The sequence below is a fragment of the Eubalaena glacialis genome, chromosome 19 (assembly GCF_028564815.1).
Source record: "Eubalaena glacialis isolate mEubGla1 chromosome 19, mEubGla1.1.hap2.+ XY, whole genome shotgun sequence".
In the NCBI taxonomy this organism is placed as follows: Eukaryota; Metazoa; Chordata; class Mammalia; order Artiodactyla; family Balaenidae; genus Eubalaena; species Eubalaena glacialis.
The window spans coordinates 62,873,963-62,891,188 of NC_083734.1; the positions used below are offsets into that span (position 1 = coordinate 62,873,963).

Sequence of the window (17,226 nt, forward strand, 5' to 3'; positions counted from 1 at the left end):
TCCAGCTTTTCCCCAATACACCTTAGAATAATGGATAAACCCAAAAGACATGAGCTCACAGTACAAAATAATTAGACACCTTCAGACAACTATGAAAGAAAGCCAGCAATACATGTATATATAAATAATATATAGCAACTATAATTTATAATACATACATAATGTAGTAATATGTAATATATAATATTCTGAAGGCAAATAATTAAACAGATGGACCAAGAATTTCAAATAAGCCTAATAAGTATATTTAAGAAGATAAAGAATATATTAACAATGTGAAAAACAGGAAATTCCTGAAGAAGAAAAAGGAGGAGGAGGGGAGAAAGAGAAACCAAATTAAAATATTGGATATGAAAAAAATAATAATTGAAATAAAAGGTGTAACAGATACAATTAGAAACAATAAAATAAATACAGCAGAAGGAAATCTACTAAAAAATTAATTGGTAAGAATAAGATCAGAATGGGAAACTATCCTAGGAGCAGAGGATAGGAAGAAAATACAAGGAGACAGAAAACATAAAATAAGACCCAAGGGCTTCCCTGGTGGTGCAGTGGTTGAGAATCTGCCTGCCAATGCAAGGGACATGGGTTTGAGCCCTGGTCTGGGTGGATCCCACATGCCGCGGAGCAACTGGGCCCGTGAGCCACAGTTACTGAGCCTGCGCGTCTGGAGCCTGTGCTCCGCAACAAGAGAGGCCGCGATAGTGAGAGGCCCGCGCACCGCGATGAAGAGTGGCCCCCGCTTGCCGCAACTAGAGAAAGCCCTCGCACAGAAATGAAGACCCAACACAGCCATAAATAAATAAAAAATAAATTTAAATTACTTATAAAAAAAAAAAAATAAGACCCAAGGAGTAGGAAGGATAGATCTTTTTGAAGAAATAATGTATATAAATTTCTCAGAATTAAAGAAAAATGAAAAAACACAAATTTGAAGGGCTCAAATAATGCCCCCAATACTCATACCTAGAGACACTGGAGTGACATTTAACACATATAAAATCAAAGATACTTGCTGATGTTTGAAACTGCTTGTGTCCCTCACTTGAAAACCGTCCTAGGCCACACGCTTTTTCTCAGTTTCTCTCTTGGTGCTGCTCCACTGTCTTCTGGCATGGAATGCTGAGGTGAAGAAACCTGAGGACAGCTTAGCATTTTTCCCCTTATAACAAGTGACCTGATTTTTTGCTGCATTCTCTGCGGTGGGAAGTGGGGAGAGGGTTACAACCTGGCCCCTCACGGGCCCCCCCAAGGACGCGCACTCTGCGCACCGAGAGCTGCTGCGCTAAGAAATCCCAGCTGTGCCCCCGTGTCCCAATCCAGAGGCTGCCGTTCCCTCCCGAGGGTAACCTCCTGTCTTCCGCTGAGGTGGGTGAGAAGCAGGCCCACGCTTCACGATGTGGGGGAGAGGATGTAAAGAGCTGGCTGGTTTTTGCTGTTAATCGTATCATTAAAAAAGTTTTGCTATGGGGCATTTCAAACGTACAAAAGTCGGAGGAATGGTATAACAAGCCGGCTTGTGTTCCTCGCCCCAGTCCCACATCTAGCTGCGTCTTAAACCACCCAGCTCTCCACGTGCTGAAGCAGCACCTGCACCCCGTCTTCCAGAGGCAAGCAGTACAACGGGTCCTGAGCCCCTGGAAGGTCCACGTGTAACTCGGTTTGCTTCTTAGACTCCCCAGTGCCGAGGTAGGGTCCTGCTTTCTTGAACCGGCTGGGTCAGCTCATCCATCGCCTTTCCAACTCCAGAATTTTATTGCTCTCACACTCTCTTTGTCCTTCTGGTTATGCCTTTTTCTTTATCCCTTTACTACCATTTTTGTGGGAGGGAATGGAGGCCAACGCCAAGTTCAACCTGCCATCTTCAAGCAAACATCGATTAAGTTCTTGAATTGAGTACTTTCTCATGTATATGGCTCTCTTGATTACTTTTCTTGTATGTTACATTTTCAAAGACATTAACAATTATCTATTGAGCACTTATTAAATAACTTATGTATATTAATTTATTTAATATTTTCAACGACATATATATTACACTTTATTACTACTGTTACCCTATCTGACAGATGAGGAAACTAAACATTTGAAGAGCTCGCACGGCACTCAAGGTTTTAAGGATCTGGGATTTGAGCCCAAGACCTAAAGCCCAGGCTCCAAATCACTGTGGATCCTGCATCCCATTTCTTTAACCCTCTGAGATAGGCCCTTCAGCTGGTCTAGGGTCTCCAAGACATGCCCGGGTAATGGACTCCTGCTCATATTCCACAGCTTTAAATTCAGGGAAGCACTTTGGACCAAGCCAGGCTGGCCTGGGTGAGCTAAGTGGTCAGGGAAGGATACAGGGCTCCATATGCCACAAAGCCGTATCATATATCAGAAACAAGACTGACAAGGTGCACTTGCCCCAGACGTGAGGAGCCCTGGCCCAGGGACCCCTCAGCCCACCTGCCCAGGCTTCTGTATCTCAGGAAGTCATCTGAGCTTCTAAAGGCTGACAACATTCACACCCTCAGACCTACCCTCTGCAAGCAGTGCTCACTCAGGGGGCTCTCAGGGGTTCCCCGTCTTCCCTTGGAGAAAGTTACTGTCTCCTGCTGTCCACTACAGTGCCCTCCCTCTGCATCCTTTTCAGAAGGGGACTCTGGGGCTTACCCATGTGGTATCCGTGTCTGGCTCCTCGGTCAAGACAAATCTACTAAGAAAACCTGTCTTCGATCGCTCACACTACTCCTATCTCCAATTTGACTGTCTTCACACTAGCATTAGACGTTTTCAGAAAAACAATCAAGTCTTCAGTTAAAAAGACTGAAACAAACAATAAAACAGAAATAAAGAAAGAAAAGAAATTATCTCTAGGTTGAAAGTCAGTGAAGAAAACAAGAAGAAAGATTTGTTAAGGCTTCTGGGGGTTTAAAAAAAAACAGTGGCATCAAACAATCCAGAGTGAAATCCCACGGCAAACTTCAAGAGACCGTCCACTGTCGCATATAAACCCGTGTCGAGTGGGAAGGTGAGATGTTTTCATTTAATTCTGTAACATACTTATTTATGCACTGCACACATCCTGGAAGCATGGGGACATGGAGATGAAGAGGACAGTTTATAAACACGACAAGAAAAGAAAAAAAAGAAAAAAGACTTACTGTGGACTGTGTTTGTGCCATGTATTCACCCTCCATTTTGTTCAGACGTGCGTTTGTGTCCTCTAGCAGTTCTTGAATATTTTCAGTGTGCCGCCTCTGAAGTTCAAACTTTTCCTTTTCCATTTCTGCTACAGCATTGTGGAGCTACACAGTGAAATCAAAAACTGACTCTTTCACTACTATTATAGAATAGACTATTTTGCAATTCAGAAAAAAATGTTTTCCTATATTTCTCTATTTATTTATATAGTGACCTGAACAACAAAAGATATAAAACTCATAAATAAACATTCAAAGTAAAGATATCAGGTAAAGAGCATGATTAAGAAACAATTTTTTGTTTACTTTCCTGAACTGAAAATTGTAATGGATAAACAAATATTAAAGGGAATTATCCACCTCAGGTAAGAACAGTACATAAATCAGACAGATAATATAATGCGTCAGCTAAACAACACTAGTATTAGCCTGAAATCAAAAAACAGAAATATTTATAATACTGTTATTGTTTAGGAATATTATCTCACTGTCTGTATTTTCATCTTATTTGCATGAAATTTTGCACAAGAGTAATGTTAAAAATGCTTTATCCTTTTTTTTTCCCACTTACCAGAATACTTATGTTTATGTGCATATTCATTTGACAAAAAAAAAAAAAAAGCTTTATCCTTCACCCTAACCCCCAATGAGAAACTATTTTTATCCATCCCATAACCTATACAAAAGTGGACACAAAGATGGTATTTATAAATCAAAGAGAGTTCTCTAGGGAGAACTCTATGTCCTCATGCATACTGATCTTTTTTTACGAAGATTATGTATACATGTTTAAACGGATGAAGCTCTAAAATATCGATGTAACTGAGGTAAGGAAACCAAAGTTCAAAGGACAGGTTCCAAAGGGAGTTGAACACCTGTGCTCCCAGACTTGTGGGCGTTTGTTCACTTATTTTTCACAGGAGGGGAATTCAGAATCTAATTCCTCTCCCCTGCATCCAATCTCAGACTCATTCAAGGTTGGGTGGGGGGCAGGAGCCCAGAATAGTCTAAAAGATACACTTTACTTCCCATTCATGAGTAGGCGAGACAGACAAGGGTATGACACATGCACAGAGACCTTATTTGACTAGGAAGGTACTGGAGGGACAGGGAAAACCCTGAGAGGTGGTGGAAACAAGAGGAGAAGACCAGCCATAACGACGCCTGCTAGTGGGAAGGGTCCCAGGAGCTTTCCTTCTAGTTTCTGGCTGAACGGGAAGAGCAAGGATGGCTCCGTAACAGCCGTACAGAAGATCCTGGGGTTTCACAAATTTAACAAATGCAATTTTGACTATTTGTAAGTGGTCTCCCAAATCATTGATATGGTATATTTCTTTGCCAAGGTATACGTTTTAAACCGGTGTCATGTCTGATATTCAGAGGTCAGTCACTTGTCTGGCACGGGACTGCAGCCAAGCCCACAGTGCCTGCATCTCAGAGCTGCTTCGCAGTTGCTGACTGACGTGCACAGCAACACTGATAAAGGGTGTAAAGGAGTCACTTGGAAGGTCGCGGTGGTTTCTTCATGTGTGTGGTCCCCCAAACGTCCCACGCCACACGCCGCCTGAACGTCAAACCCCTGCTGTACACAGGGGCCCGTGAGTGCGGCGCCTTCTCGGGGGCACCGCCGTCGCTTTCTCAGGCCGGTGCCTGCTGCCCCTGGGGCGCGTCTGCAGCCAGCCTGAGCCCTTTAAAGCTCACCCGGGAGTTTAGAGCGGAACCCACAGGGTGAGCGCAGCCAGAGCACAAGTGTGCTAGAACTTGCTTAGCCGTTTGAGGAGGGGACAGGCGCACTTGGCCTAGCGGTCTGACTGGGGACTAATCGCGCACTCCGTCGGCCCTGGGCAGCCACCGGGTGTCTGCTCCGGACCATCTGCGGTGCTCAGGCCCCAACATAAACGGTATCGTCCAAAGAATACGGTCGGCCCTCTGCACCCGCAGGTCTCACTTCACGGACTTAACCAACTAACTGCAGAGCGAATTTTGACTGCATCCGTCCAACACGTTTTATTAGCATCTACCATAGATCAAGCAAATGCGTCACCGAGAGCTTCCCCAAGCCTAGCAATGAACTGGAGTCCAGGTCACTCGGCCCGGGAGCCTTTAGAGGGCAAACATTCCCCTGAGGCATAAACTGCTTAAGCAGCAAACATTATTAGGCATGTTCTAAAGTACAAACCTTGCTAAGCCACAGGATGCCATCGTGGCCCTGACAATAAGGGGATCTATAAACCCACAAGGAGATATTTTAGCCATGGTTTGGCAACGGGTTCAGGGGGTGCAAAGGCCCTCTCAGTATCCTACAGATTGGTCTATAACCTGGACATTTGACCACGTACTTGCCTCACGCCAGAGGAGGCCCAGAGGAACCAGGAATCTGTCCAAATAGAAGAAAAGGTATCGTAAAAGCCAACAGGTTAATGGTGTAGCCACTTTGGAAAACAGTATGGGAATTCCTTGAAATGTTAAACACAGAATTAGCACATAACCCAGAAATTCCACTCTTAATTATATACCTGTGATATAACAGAAATATATATATATATATATTGGTCTCTGCCCCCAATTCCTGGCTCTGAGGTCCTATATCCCTTGGGATTTCCTGGGTGACTGGGTGGGCTCCTGGGCAGCTCCAGGATGGGGGCTGGTCACCCGAAAGACCAAGCCATCCATGATCAGAAGCCGGGAACTTTCAGTGCGCCCCCATCCTCCAGGAAGGGGAGAGGGGCTGAAGATAACATTTATGGTCAATCATCCCCACATAATAAAGCCTCCATAAAAATCCCAAAAGTACAGTGTTTGGAGAGCCTCCAGGTGGGTGAACAGCTGGTGCCGGGAGAGCAGTGTGCCAGGAGGGGGCAGGGAAGCTCTGCGCTCCTTCCCACATACCTGGCCCTGTGCATCTCTTCATCTGGCTGCTCACCTGCATCTCTTATATCCCTTACAATAAAATGGTTAAATGGTAGAATGTCAGTGAGTGCTTCCCTACGTTCTGTGAGCCATTCCAGCAAATCATGGAATCCAGGGAGGAAGTGGTGAGAACTCCTATTTACAGCCGCTTGGTCAGACGTACAGGCAACAACCTGGGACTTTCGATTGACGTTGAAGTGGGCGCACTCTTGTGGGACTGAGACCTTAACTTGTGGGATGTGATACTGATTCTAGGTAAATAGTGTCAAATTTAATTGAATTATAGGACGTCCAACTGGCGTCAAAGGGAATTGCTTGATGTGTGCAAAGCCCACACATTTGGCATCAGAAGTGCTATGAGGGGTGAGGAAAGGAAAATGCAGGCAGTGCTTCTCCCTCTTCAATAGCCAAGACAAATGAAAACACAGGTCCACACAAAAACTTGTACACAAATTTTCATAAAAGCATTATTATCCAGAAAGTGGAATCAAATGTCCACCAACTGGTGACACGTGGTACATCAACACAATGGAATATTATTTGACCATAATACGGATTGAACTACTGATTCATGCTAAAACATGGAGGAAACTTAAAAACATTATGATAAGTGAAAGAAGCCAGTAACAAAATGCCATGTATTGCATGATTTTACAGGCCAAAGTGTGGAGACAGAAAGTGGATGAGTGGTTGCAGAGGGTAGAGGAAGGGAGCATGGGAAGAGAGTGACAGCGGGTACCAGGTATCTTCTGGGCTGACAGGAATGCCCTGGAAACCATACAGCGGTGATGGTGGCAGGACCTCATGAACAGACTGAAAACCACTCAACTGTACACTCTAAGAAGGTAGATTCTATGGCATATGAGTCGTAACTCAATTTTTTTAAAGGCCCATAGATGAGAAACAGCATGGTAGAGCCGGGTAACTGGCAAAGCTTTGTGCAGCTAGTAGCAAAGCGTAAGGAGGGGAGCAGGACTGCAACAAAGGAGGAGGCTTCAACGGTGGCCAGCGTCTCAGTCACGCAGAGCCTCGAAACCTAAGGGCCGCTGGGAACCCCTGGGGTGATTCACGGTGACGAGGAACACCAGATCTGTGTTGCAGAAAGACCATCAACATGGCTGTGTCATGGGGCACGGACTGAGGAGGTGCCAAGGGTCCAGTTACAGCGACGGAGGCCAGAGACACGGTCTCCAGACCTAGGGGAGGGACAATGCGAATAAATCACAACAAACAGACCAGAAGCACGAGTGACCAGGTGTGAGAGGTGAGGCAAAAGAAGAGTGTGCGGCAGCCGAGCAGACGCCACCACCACCTGTTCTCTCCGGGAACAGGGAGAAGGGGAGCCTTAGGAGGAGGCTGCTTCGGCAACAGAGGAAGAAGATGGAGTTTGGGGAGAATGATGGCATTTAGGTCAAGGAGAGACCCATTTTTTTTCAACAGCTTTATTAACGTTAGCAGCTTTATTCACGTACCATACAGAGCACCAACTTAAATCAGACAGTTCAAGGGTTTTTTGTATGTTCACAGACTTACGCAACCATAACCAAAATCAATTTTATCACCCCAAAAGAACACCTGTGCTCTTTAGCTATCATGGCCCTCGTCTCTCCGTCTCTATAGATTTGCCTATTCTGGACATTTAATACAAACGGAGTCACAGAATTGGTCTTTTATAACTGGCTTTTTTCACTTAGCATGATGTTTTCAAGGCTCACCCATGGTGTAGCGTGTACCAGTCCTTCATACCTGTCCCCTGCCCAGCAATATTCCATTGTATTAATATACTACATTTTATGTATCCACTCGGCAGTTGATTTCTACTTTTTGGTTTTCATATGAATAATACTGCTATGAACATTCATGTATAACTTTTTGTGCAGACACGTTTTCATTTCTCTTGGGTATGTAGGTAGGAAAGGCATTGCTGCGTCAATCATAGGATAACTCTAAAAAAGCTAAAAAGGAGAGATCTTAACTAGGTAGTTGGATACCTGGGCCTTAAAGTGAGAAATGTAGGATGGAGATTTCTACGAGGGAGTACACACACACATACATACACACACACACATACACACATCACCTCACCTCACCTCACCTCGGCGGTACAGATACTTCACATTTTCTGAATGGATGACTACATAAATCACAATGTACATCTATCCTCTGCTTATTCATTTTTGGCACCTACCCTGCTTGCACCAGGCATTCATCTCTGCCCAGATTTACATGCAACTGTACTTCACAAAAAAGACCTTTTACCACATTTGCGGTGTTTCACATCCACTAATCACCGTGTAACTTTAAGAAAGAGTTGCTGGTCCAGCTGAAACCATAAAATATACCCTTGCGCACGGCAGGAGACAGAGACTCTTCTCTGCAAACACCAGACAACTTAAACTGGGGAAGAAGGAACTAGGGGAAAGGGAGTCAGGGGCTACTATGAACACAATGGACCTGATGCAAGCAGAAAAATATGCCAAATTCATAGAAAAGATAAAGCCACTCAAATGAAAATGCAACTAGAAAAGAGCTAAGCCTGCCCCTCTGAACACGGGCCCTTCCCAGGCTGGCACGGAAGCTGCCACAGCCAGGACAGATCAGACCTGTGTCTGCCTGGGGAGGCATCAGAGCTCTCAGGAAAACAGACTGAACCCAGATTAATCGGGGACTATCCGGAGGAGGAGTTAACTGCAGATCTTCATCACAGAGCTCCTCAAAAGAAGTAACACACTTCTTTCCTCTTACATACATACTGTGATGTCGACTGATGGCTAAGGGCTCCTAATGAAAGTCCTACACATGACTATGTAAGACTCGTTCATCATGAGCATTTTTTACATTACTCTGGGTGCTGCTGCATTTTATGAAAATATTTTTCGGAAGTAAATGCTCCTCCAAGAATAAGCCATCCACTACTGATTTTGTTTACATCAAAAACAAATTTATGCTACAAATATTGCGTTACCTGAGATTTCAGAAAAGAAATGATCCAGGGCCTACATCCAAAGTTTAAACAGTTTAACTTCCAAAAACTACCTGCTGTTACATCCCTGCTAATTTTGCTTAAAATCTACTGGCTCTGACAAAAAATTCAGAACCTTAATTAAATTCAAGAATTCTTAAAAGTAACTTTTCTAAATGAAAACTAGTTTACAAACCATTAAACTTCCAGAAAAAATATACCGAAACACGAACAGCTATTTCTAGTTAGTCTAGAATATTAAGTTATTTTTATTTTTTCAAACATTTCTGTATATTTTGTGAACACCCATTATTTTTATAATTAAATTTGTTCCGTTAAAGTATAACCCTTTATATTTTTCCATAACTATTTTATTTTATGTAGCTTACCTTTTTTTCCCAATCATTATTCAGAGATTCTGTACTTTGTTCACATATCTTTTTTAACTCTGCAATCTGGTTATCTTTGGTCTCTCTGATAACTTGACATTCACGTATGAGGGTCTGAACTGTCAAAAATGATGAAAACATAGTTAAACCAATTCTAGCTACCACGTTAAGAGTCTGATGATAATAAAAACATAGCGTACCAGTTAACAGATCATTCCGTTTCCCTCCAAGTCTTATCCGTTCTCTGCCCTAAACTCTCTCGTACTCTTTCTTTCCTCTCTTCTTCTCCATTTCCACCACCACAGCCTCGGCTGAATCCCCCGTTACTCACTCCCCCGACAATGTGAACAGTGTGCTGGCCTCGGCATCATTCCCCTCCAGTGGATCCTCCACTGCTGTGAAGAGGTCCTTCTACAGTACAGACCCCGTAACGCCACCCCCAGACTCAAAATCACCCCGCAGCTCCCCCCGCTACAAGACGATGGCCAAAAGCCTCTAACGTGGAGATCAGCTCCTCGTGATCTGGCTGCTTTCTGGCCACATCTTTTGCCACTTCCATATGTTTAAACTCATGAACGTACCGGCCTATCTGCAGATCCCTGAGGCCATGTCCGCTCCTGCATCACGGCCCAAATGTGATCACTGATCTACCTGGCATGCCCCAGCCTTCCCTGCTGCAACACTGCGCATCTCTAGTCTCAGCCCAAGTCGCACTTCTTTATGGACCGTTCACCAACCAGGCTCCTCCTCTTGCAGGGGCAGAGAGAAGCTCCTCTTTATTCCCAGTGAACCTCATAGATTTCTCCTCTAAGTCACTTATTACATTATGTGTTATAGTGGTTTACTATAATTATAGTGGTTTACAGACAGTTGCATTTCTTAGCTTACTGAATATGTTTTTATTCACTTACTTCAAGATAGCAAAATTTTCATAAACATTTATATAGAAATTTCTTTCACTCTTATATCTCAACTGTGCAACAAATAAGGTGAGAAGAAGAATCCAAGTTAACCTAATATTAGTCTAGCATCTACAACATTTTGCTTCACAATTCCAAAATTAAAACTAAGACCTGTTGCAACTGTCTGTTGCATTTCAATGTTTCAACCTATAGTCATAGTCAATTTAACACTTGATTACATGCTTTCTTTTCCTTCATAATGAAAGTGTAAATGGGGAATACTTTTTAAATGTTTGCTCTGTCGAGCACAATACTAGCATACACTATAAGGCATAAAGTAGATACTTAATGGAATGAATTTTATTAGACCAAAAGGAGTAATTTCTCTAGACTTCCTTGTGAAAGCCAGTAAGTTCTAATTCTATGACTGACCTATGGCAGCTCCAGCCCAGGGAAGAGGGAGAGAATTAAGAAGGAGTGACAGTTACAGACTCTTCCAAATCTGTAACCAAACCAACCACCATTGCTACCACACACACACACACACACACACACACACACACACAGTTTTTCTTAAGTCCTATAGAAGCTCACATCAACAGATCAACTGATGGAAACCCACATAAACATTCCCTTCTCATACTACAAAAGGTCAGAAATAAAATTTTACTTTATACAAGCACTAAAATAAAATGGAAGTGTTATTAAAAGGTTTATGTAACAATACAACATCACCTTTCTTTTCAAGTTTTCTAATAGTCTCCTCCATTTCATTTTGTTTCTTTTTGTATAAAGTTTTCATTTCTTCTATTTCATTATTCTTTCTTTCTAAAATCTGCAAACGAATTTAAAATATTTTAGTATACGATATTGTTTTATGTATGGAACACATATTTTTTTTTTTAAAATAGCACAATATTTTTGCAAGTCTATCTCAGCTAATCCCATAAATGGCTTCCCAAAAAAGATGAAAAAATTATACGTTAATGCATTGACAAAATATTAACTACACTAGAATAACTGATTACCAAAAGAAATGTTATCTGCTTTGAATTTTCATATACCAATTCTTAAGGAGACTGTAAATGATAAATTAGGTGATCCTCTAAAATATACTTCAGAGATTAAGCCGTCACAAACTAGCAGAGAGAAGCCATCAGAAACTTGATATGTTGATACAGTACAACTCACCTCCCCACCACACTGGGATAGAACATCTGCAGACACGCACATCCCTGAACCCTCCTACTAGTGTCCTTCTATCACTTTCATGCACAATAACAAGAATTCCCAGACACATGGGAACATGCGATGCAATAGGCTTCTTTTATATTTAGTTCTGCTACTGGGAATCAAAAAAGTCAGCTCAAAATATGTCAAAAATTGCATGGATATTTTACATCCTTAATTTATATTGTGTCAGAAGTTTTTAAATGAATCATTTAATAAACTTAATTATGATTATATGCTTCTAAGTACATCTACACGCAAAAAAAAAAAAAAAAAAAAAACTAGAGAATAACCAAAGAGTAAGAAAGTTTGCAAGCAGAAAAAAAAATGTGCTAACCAAAGGGAAAAAAGAAAACCAAATTGAGGCAGAAGTATGAATATCCACATTTCTTGTGGTTGAGGTGTATTTCCTATATACCCAAATTCAGTTTTTTAAAAAAGGTTATTCATCAATGTCTAACCAACTTTTTCTTAGTGCTTTTATTACCAGCATTTTACTTTACCTTTCATTGTTTTAGTCCCACCTCTAAGAATGATTGGTAAATAAGAAAAGGAGATAGTTTGAGCCCAATGTCCATGAAGAAGCAAAAAAGGAAAAGAATGCATGCAAATAGATAAAACACTCTCAATTTTATTCCTTCCCAATTCCTAACACTTAGAAAATGGCATACATGCAACAAACTGATGAATATACTTTCCAAATCTAGCATGAGGTCAAGGATTTTATTTATATTTTACCTGGCATTTCAAACTAGTTGCATTGCTTTCTTTTTTCATGCAGAATTTATTTTAAAAGAGAAATTCCTGGAAAGGATTCTATTATTAAATGTTTTTCTTAGAATAGAGCTTTGTAACAGACATACCAAGAAGCCTATTTCAAATTCTATTACCATGATTTTCCCAAATATATTTCTATATTTATTTATCTTATACATCAATAGGTTCTATTTCATTTGGACATATACATATGCTATATTGAAATTATATTACTGAATCTCTAACATATCCATGAAAGAGAACTGTTTCTCTTGAACCATTTAAAGTAAAGTAAAATACTAGGTAAGAGCAGAAAGTAATATTTGCCTTTAAAATTTGAATGGAAAAGAGGAAAGGAGAAGGAAAAGGATTCAATATTTTTTCTCTTTCTAATTTTCAGCCAGTGGTTTCTGTCTTGTTGCTCTGAAAGAAGGTGAGCCAAACACGCACCTGACTAAATACTAGCATGCTCTCAGCTCTACGGAAGCATGGGCACGTGATGTTGTGGCCTCAGCTCCCTGTCTCCACCTTTGTCACTTAACTCTGTGAAGCAGGGTCACAGGCTTAGTTCCAAAACAGACAACACCAGGTTTCCATCTGGATCAATTTTCATGAGTTACAAATTCATATATCATATATTAAAATTATACATTATATACCATTACATTTTTAAAATCAATACTAAACTATAGTTATAAATTCAAATTCAATGTACAATAATTATAAATTGATGACTTTTGCTGTGCTCATTAAGAAGAAAAATTATACTTCAAAGTACAAATTGAAATATTGTAAGGCATAAATCCCAAAGAGCTACTGAAAAAAAAAAAGCCTACATTGGCAGTGCTAGCACTACAATGCACGCAGTCTATACCAAAGAGAACTAAATACAAGGGTTTCTTTTTAAATTAAAGGGGAAATTTTAGGGACTTCTCTGGTGGTCCAGTGGTTAAGACTCCGCACTTCCAATGCCAGGGGCGTGGGTTCGACCCCTGGTCGGGGAACTAAAGATCCCACATGCCGCGAGGTGCGGCCATAAATAAATAAATAAAAAGAAAGGAATTTTTAATTGCCAGAAAACTGAAAGAATCTTAGACCAAAACAAACTCTAGTATTTACAATTGATGTCTTATTTCGGCCTTTATGAAAGGTAATGATAGAATGTAAAGGACTATAAGAAGACCAGCCTTCCAACAATAGATAAAGAAGAACTAAAAGGTCATGTAAACTATAAGGATTTACATAAGTACATCTGTTTAGCAAGTGAAGTTCAAAGATCAACTTTTGCTAGGATATTAATTTAGCAAATCCCATTTATAAGATAGACTCCCATAAGTACATAAATAAGTGGATGGATGGTCGCAAGACCTAGAATATTTCAAATATTCAATATCAATAAAATAATAAACTGTATATACCCTACCTTCTGAACATCAGCATCATGTTTCTGTTGCAGTTTAAGTTTCTCTTCATGATATTTAGCTTCCATCATTTTTGTTTTCATGTCCAACTTCAAGGAAAATATTTCAAAGGTGTGATTAATTTACTTTTCCCTTTGGCAAAAATACACAAATTAAAGTAACTACCTATATGAAAGACAGTATCATTTTCCACCTTTACCTTATAGCCACTAGTCCAGCAATCATACTACATATACCAATATGTTGGTTACATTCTTTGATTACTTCCAAGCTAATTAAAAGTCTTCTGAATAAATCTCACTTGACAGGCAAAAGTGAAAATACCGAACTCAGATTCATCAGTGATCCCCAGTCCACTCCACCGCCAAAAAGCAGTCATTTTAAAGTGATATTTTGCTAAATCCACTTGGTATTTTAGCCTTTGTTTTTATTTTTCAATTGAGTAAGTCTCTATTCAACTTTTTACTTTTTTCTTTTCTCATATCTACGTACTCATTTCTAAATGCTCTTATTTACCTATATACTTAAATATAACAATTTGTGAATGAAGGTCCATATAGGCATATCACTGATAATGCACAGATTTTCCACTTCTCTCTCCTGGAATTACAGACTCCGACTACCTCAGGGCAGTGACTTTATCTCCTTCCAGCATCCATCAAGAACTCCTAGCCTCCTCAGACTGACACCTAACCCACCAGTGTTCTGAGCAAAGCCAGCAAAAATGTAACCAACACTTGTTAATAATAATCAGTGCATCTTAGGATTAAAAGAATAATAGTGACAGGTTTTAAGAAGTACAACAGAAAATTTATCTTAAATGTGAAAGTATTTGACCTGATTCCTTACTACTTAAAAGAGTATGTACATTGGAGTCTGACAGGCCTCATTTTTAACTCTAATAATCCCACTAGACATTAACTGTGGTGACTTTGGGCAAGTCACCATTCTGAGATTCTATTTCCTCTTCTAATAGTTAAGGATAATTATCTTACTTCAGTGAGTTGTGAAAATTATATTCAATGACATCATTTAAGTAACCATAGTCAGTACAATGATTGGTACAAAGTAGGTATGCAAAAAAAATCAGTCTACAACCTTCAGGAAATTTTGCTTTTAAAATATTAGAACGTACTGTCAAAACATTTTCTTGAAAATTTTTGAAATATATTTCATATTTTTCAATTACTGTTTTAAATAAATAATGAATGTGAACTAATGATGAATGTGCATAATCAAATAAATATATCAAAATGAAATTTTAAAATTTTACAAACAAAAGCTAACATAACATAAATTCATGGCATTTGCGACAACATGGATGGACCTAGAGGGTATTATGCTAAGTGAAATAAGTCAGACAGAGAAAGACAAATACCCTATGATCTCACTTATATGTGGAATCTAAGGAACAAAACAAATGAACAAACATGACAAAACAGAGTCATATATACAGAGAACAAACAGGCGGCTGCCAGAGGGGAGGGGGTCTGGGGAGGAGAGAAATAGGTGCGGGAGATGAAGAGGTACAAACTCTCAGTTACAAATAAGTGACTCAAGGGTATGAAAGGTATGATGTGGGGAATATAACCAATAGTTATGTAATATTCTTGTATGCTGACAGATGGTAACTAGACTTATCATGGTGATGACTTTGAAATGTATGTAAGTATCAAATCACTATGCTGTGTACCAGGAACCCACATAGTGTTGTGGGTCAATTATACCTCAAAAACAAACAAACTCATAGAAAAAGAGATCAGATTTGTGGTGACCAGAGGTGGGGGTGGGGGGAAGGAGGACTGGAGGAAGGTGGTCCAAAGGTACAAACCCCCAGTTACAGGACAGACAGCTGTCAGGGGTGTAGTGAGCAGCACGGCAAACAGAGCGGACACTGCTGTGCGCTACGAACGCAGGTTGTCGGCAGACTGAACCCTAAGCATTCCGACAGGCGGAAAACAAATGTTTCTGTTTCTTTAATGTGTCTCTGTGAGATGACAGACGTTCACTACGCTTACTGTGGTCATCATTTCATGATGTGTGTAAGGCGAATCATTATGCTGTGTGCCTTACACTCATACAGTGCTGTGTGCCAATTATATCTCAATAAAACTGAAAGAAAAAATAATAAACGTTATGCGTAGCAGACAGGGAGGGAGCTGTCCAGTTACTATGCAAAAGGATGAAATTCTGAACATTTCCATCCTCTGGCTTCTAAGTCACGCAATAATCCTTCCTCATTTTAGCAAAAAGGGGGCTGGGTGATCTACGTCCACCTGAAGATCCTCAACAGAAGCACTGGGGGTCTACTGTAGAGGAATCTAACTCAAAAAGCAACATGACAAAGCTGGGCAGATGCCAGAGACACAATTCATTGCTGCGTCTTTCCACAGCACCTCCGAGAGAACGCGTCAGGCCTCAGCTTCCGAGGTCCAGCCCTGAACACCACGTGACCGTGCGGCCACAGCCGACACCACCGCCTCCACCCGCTCTGCCTCAAGCTTGGTTGACCCGGTTAGGAACAGACGCCTGGCGCCTGCCTCAGGAATCCACTAGCTAGAGAAGAAGCATTCAGATTCTCGCTCTCAGCCAGTCAGCTACGTTGGGGAACAAACCCCAGTTCTCGAGGGGCAGCAACCATGAGAAAGCGGATGAATCCAGGAAACAGAAGAAAGCAAAGCAAATACACAAAACAGCAAAGACTAGAAGCCACACAGCATCTGAAATAGGAAGGAAGCAGCTTCAATGGTCTCCATGAGACGAGCCTTACTTGAATTCAAAAGAATTTCTGTATTCCTGTTTACTTGAGGTAGCTTCATGAATCTCTGTTCTTGTAACCAAAGAGATCTATCTAAATTCTATTTTTCTGGTTTAACTTTTTACTTTGGTATAATACTAAACTTAAAGAAAAGTTGCAATAATAGCACAAGGAGCTCCCGTATACTCTTTAGCCAGATTCACCAACTGTTTACATTTTGCTTCATGTGCTTTATCATTTTATACGTATATCAACATATATATAATACAAATTATTTTCTGAACCATTTGTGAGGAAGCAAGAGACATCATCCCTAAAGACTTCAGTGTATGTTTCCTTAAAACAAAGACTGTCTTTTATAACCACAGCAGTCATCAAAATCAGGAAATGTAACATTAACACAATAATATTATCTGATGTACAGTCTATAGTCGAGGTTTATCAGTTATCACAATAATGTCATTTATATCTATTTTCTTCAAAATCCAGGATCCAATCCAGGATGACACATTGCCACTAGTTGTCATATCAACGTATCTCCATTAACTGGGAAAAGCCTTTCTTTGTATTTCTTGACCTTGACATTTCTGGAGAGTACAGCCAGTTATTGAGTGTCCCTCAGTTTGGATTTGTCTGATGTTTCCTCATGATTAGACTTACCAGATTTTGGCAAGAATGACACTAAAGTGATGCTGCGTCATTTTTCATTC

At 40.6% G+C, this 17,226-nt stretch overlaps 1 protein-coding gene across 13 annotated transcripts in view; it reads right to left on the bottom strand.

Annotated features, from left to right (window-relative positions):
• The window catches only part of CEP112 (centrosomal protein 112), a 415,119-nt gene that overhangs the window by 332,366 nt on the left and 65,527 nt on the right, over positions 1–17,226 (bottom strand). For all 13 annotated transcript variants that reach the window (XM_061177076.1, XM_061177069.1, XM_061177080.1 and 10 more), the window contains 4 exons: positions 13,761–13,847; positions 11,087–11,186; positions 9,450–9,568; positions 3,150–3,293 (listed from right to left, as the gene is read on the bottom strand). In XM_061177076.1, coding sequence (XP_061033059.1) covers positions 3,150–3,293; positions 9,450–9,568; positions 11,087–11,186; positions 13,761–13,847 — 450 coding nt within the window. The remainder of the gene's footprint in view (positions 1–3,149; positions 3,294–9,449; positions 9,569–11,086; positions 11,187–13,760; positions 13,848–17,226) is intronic.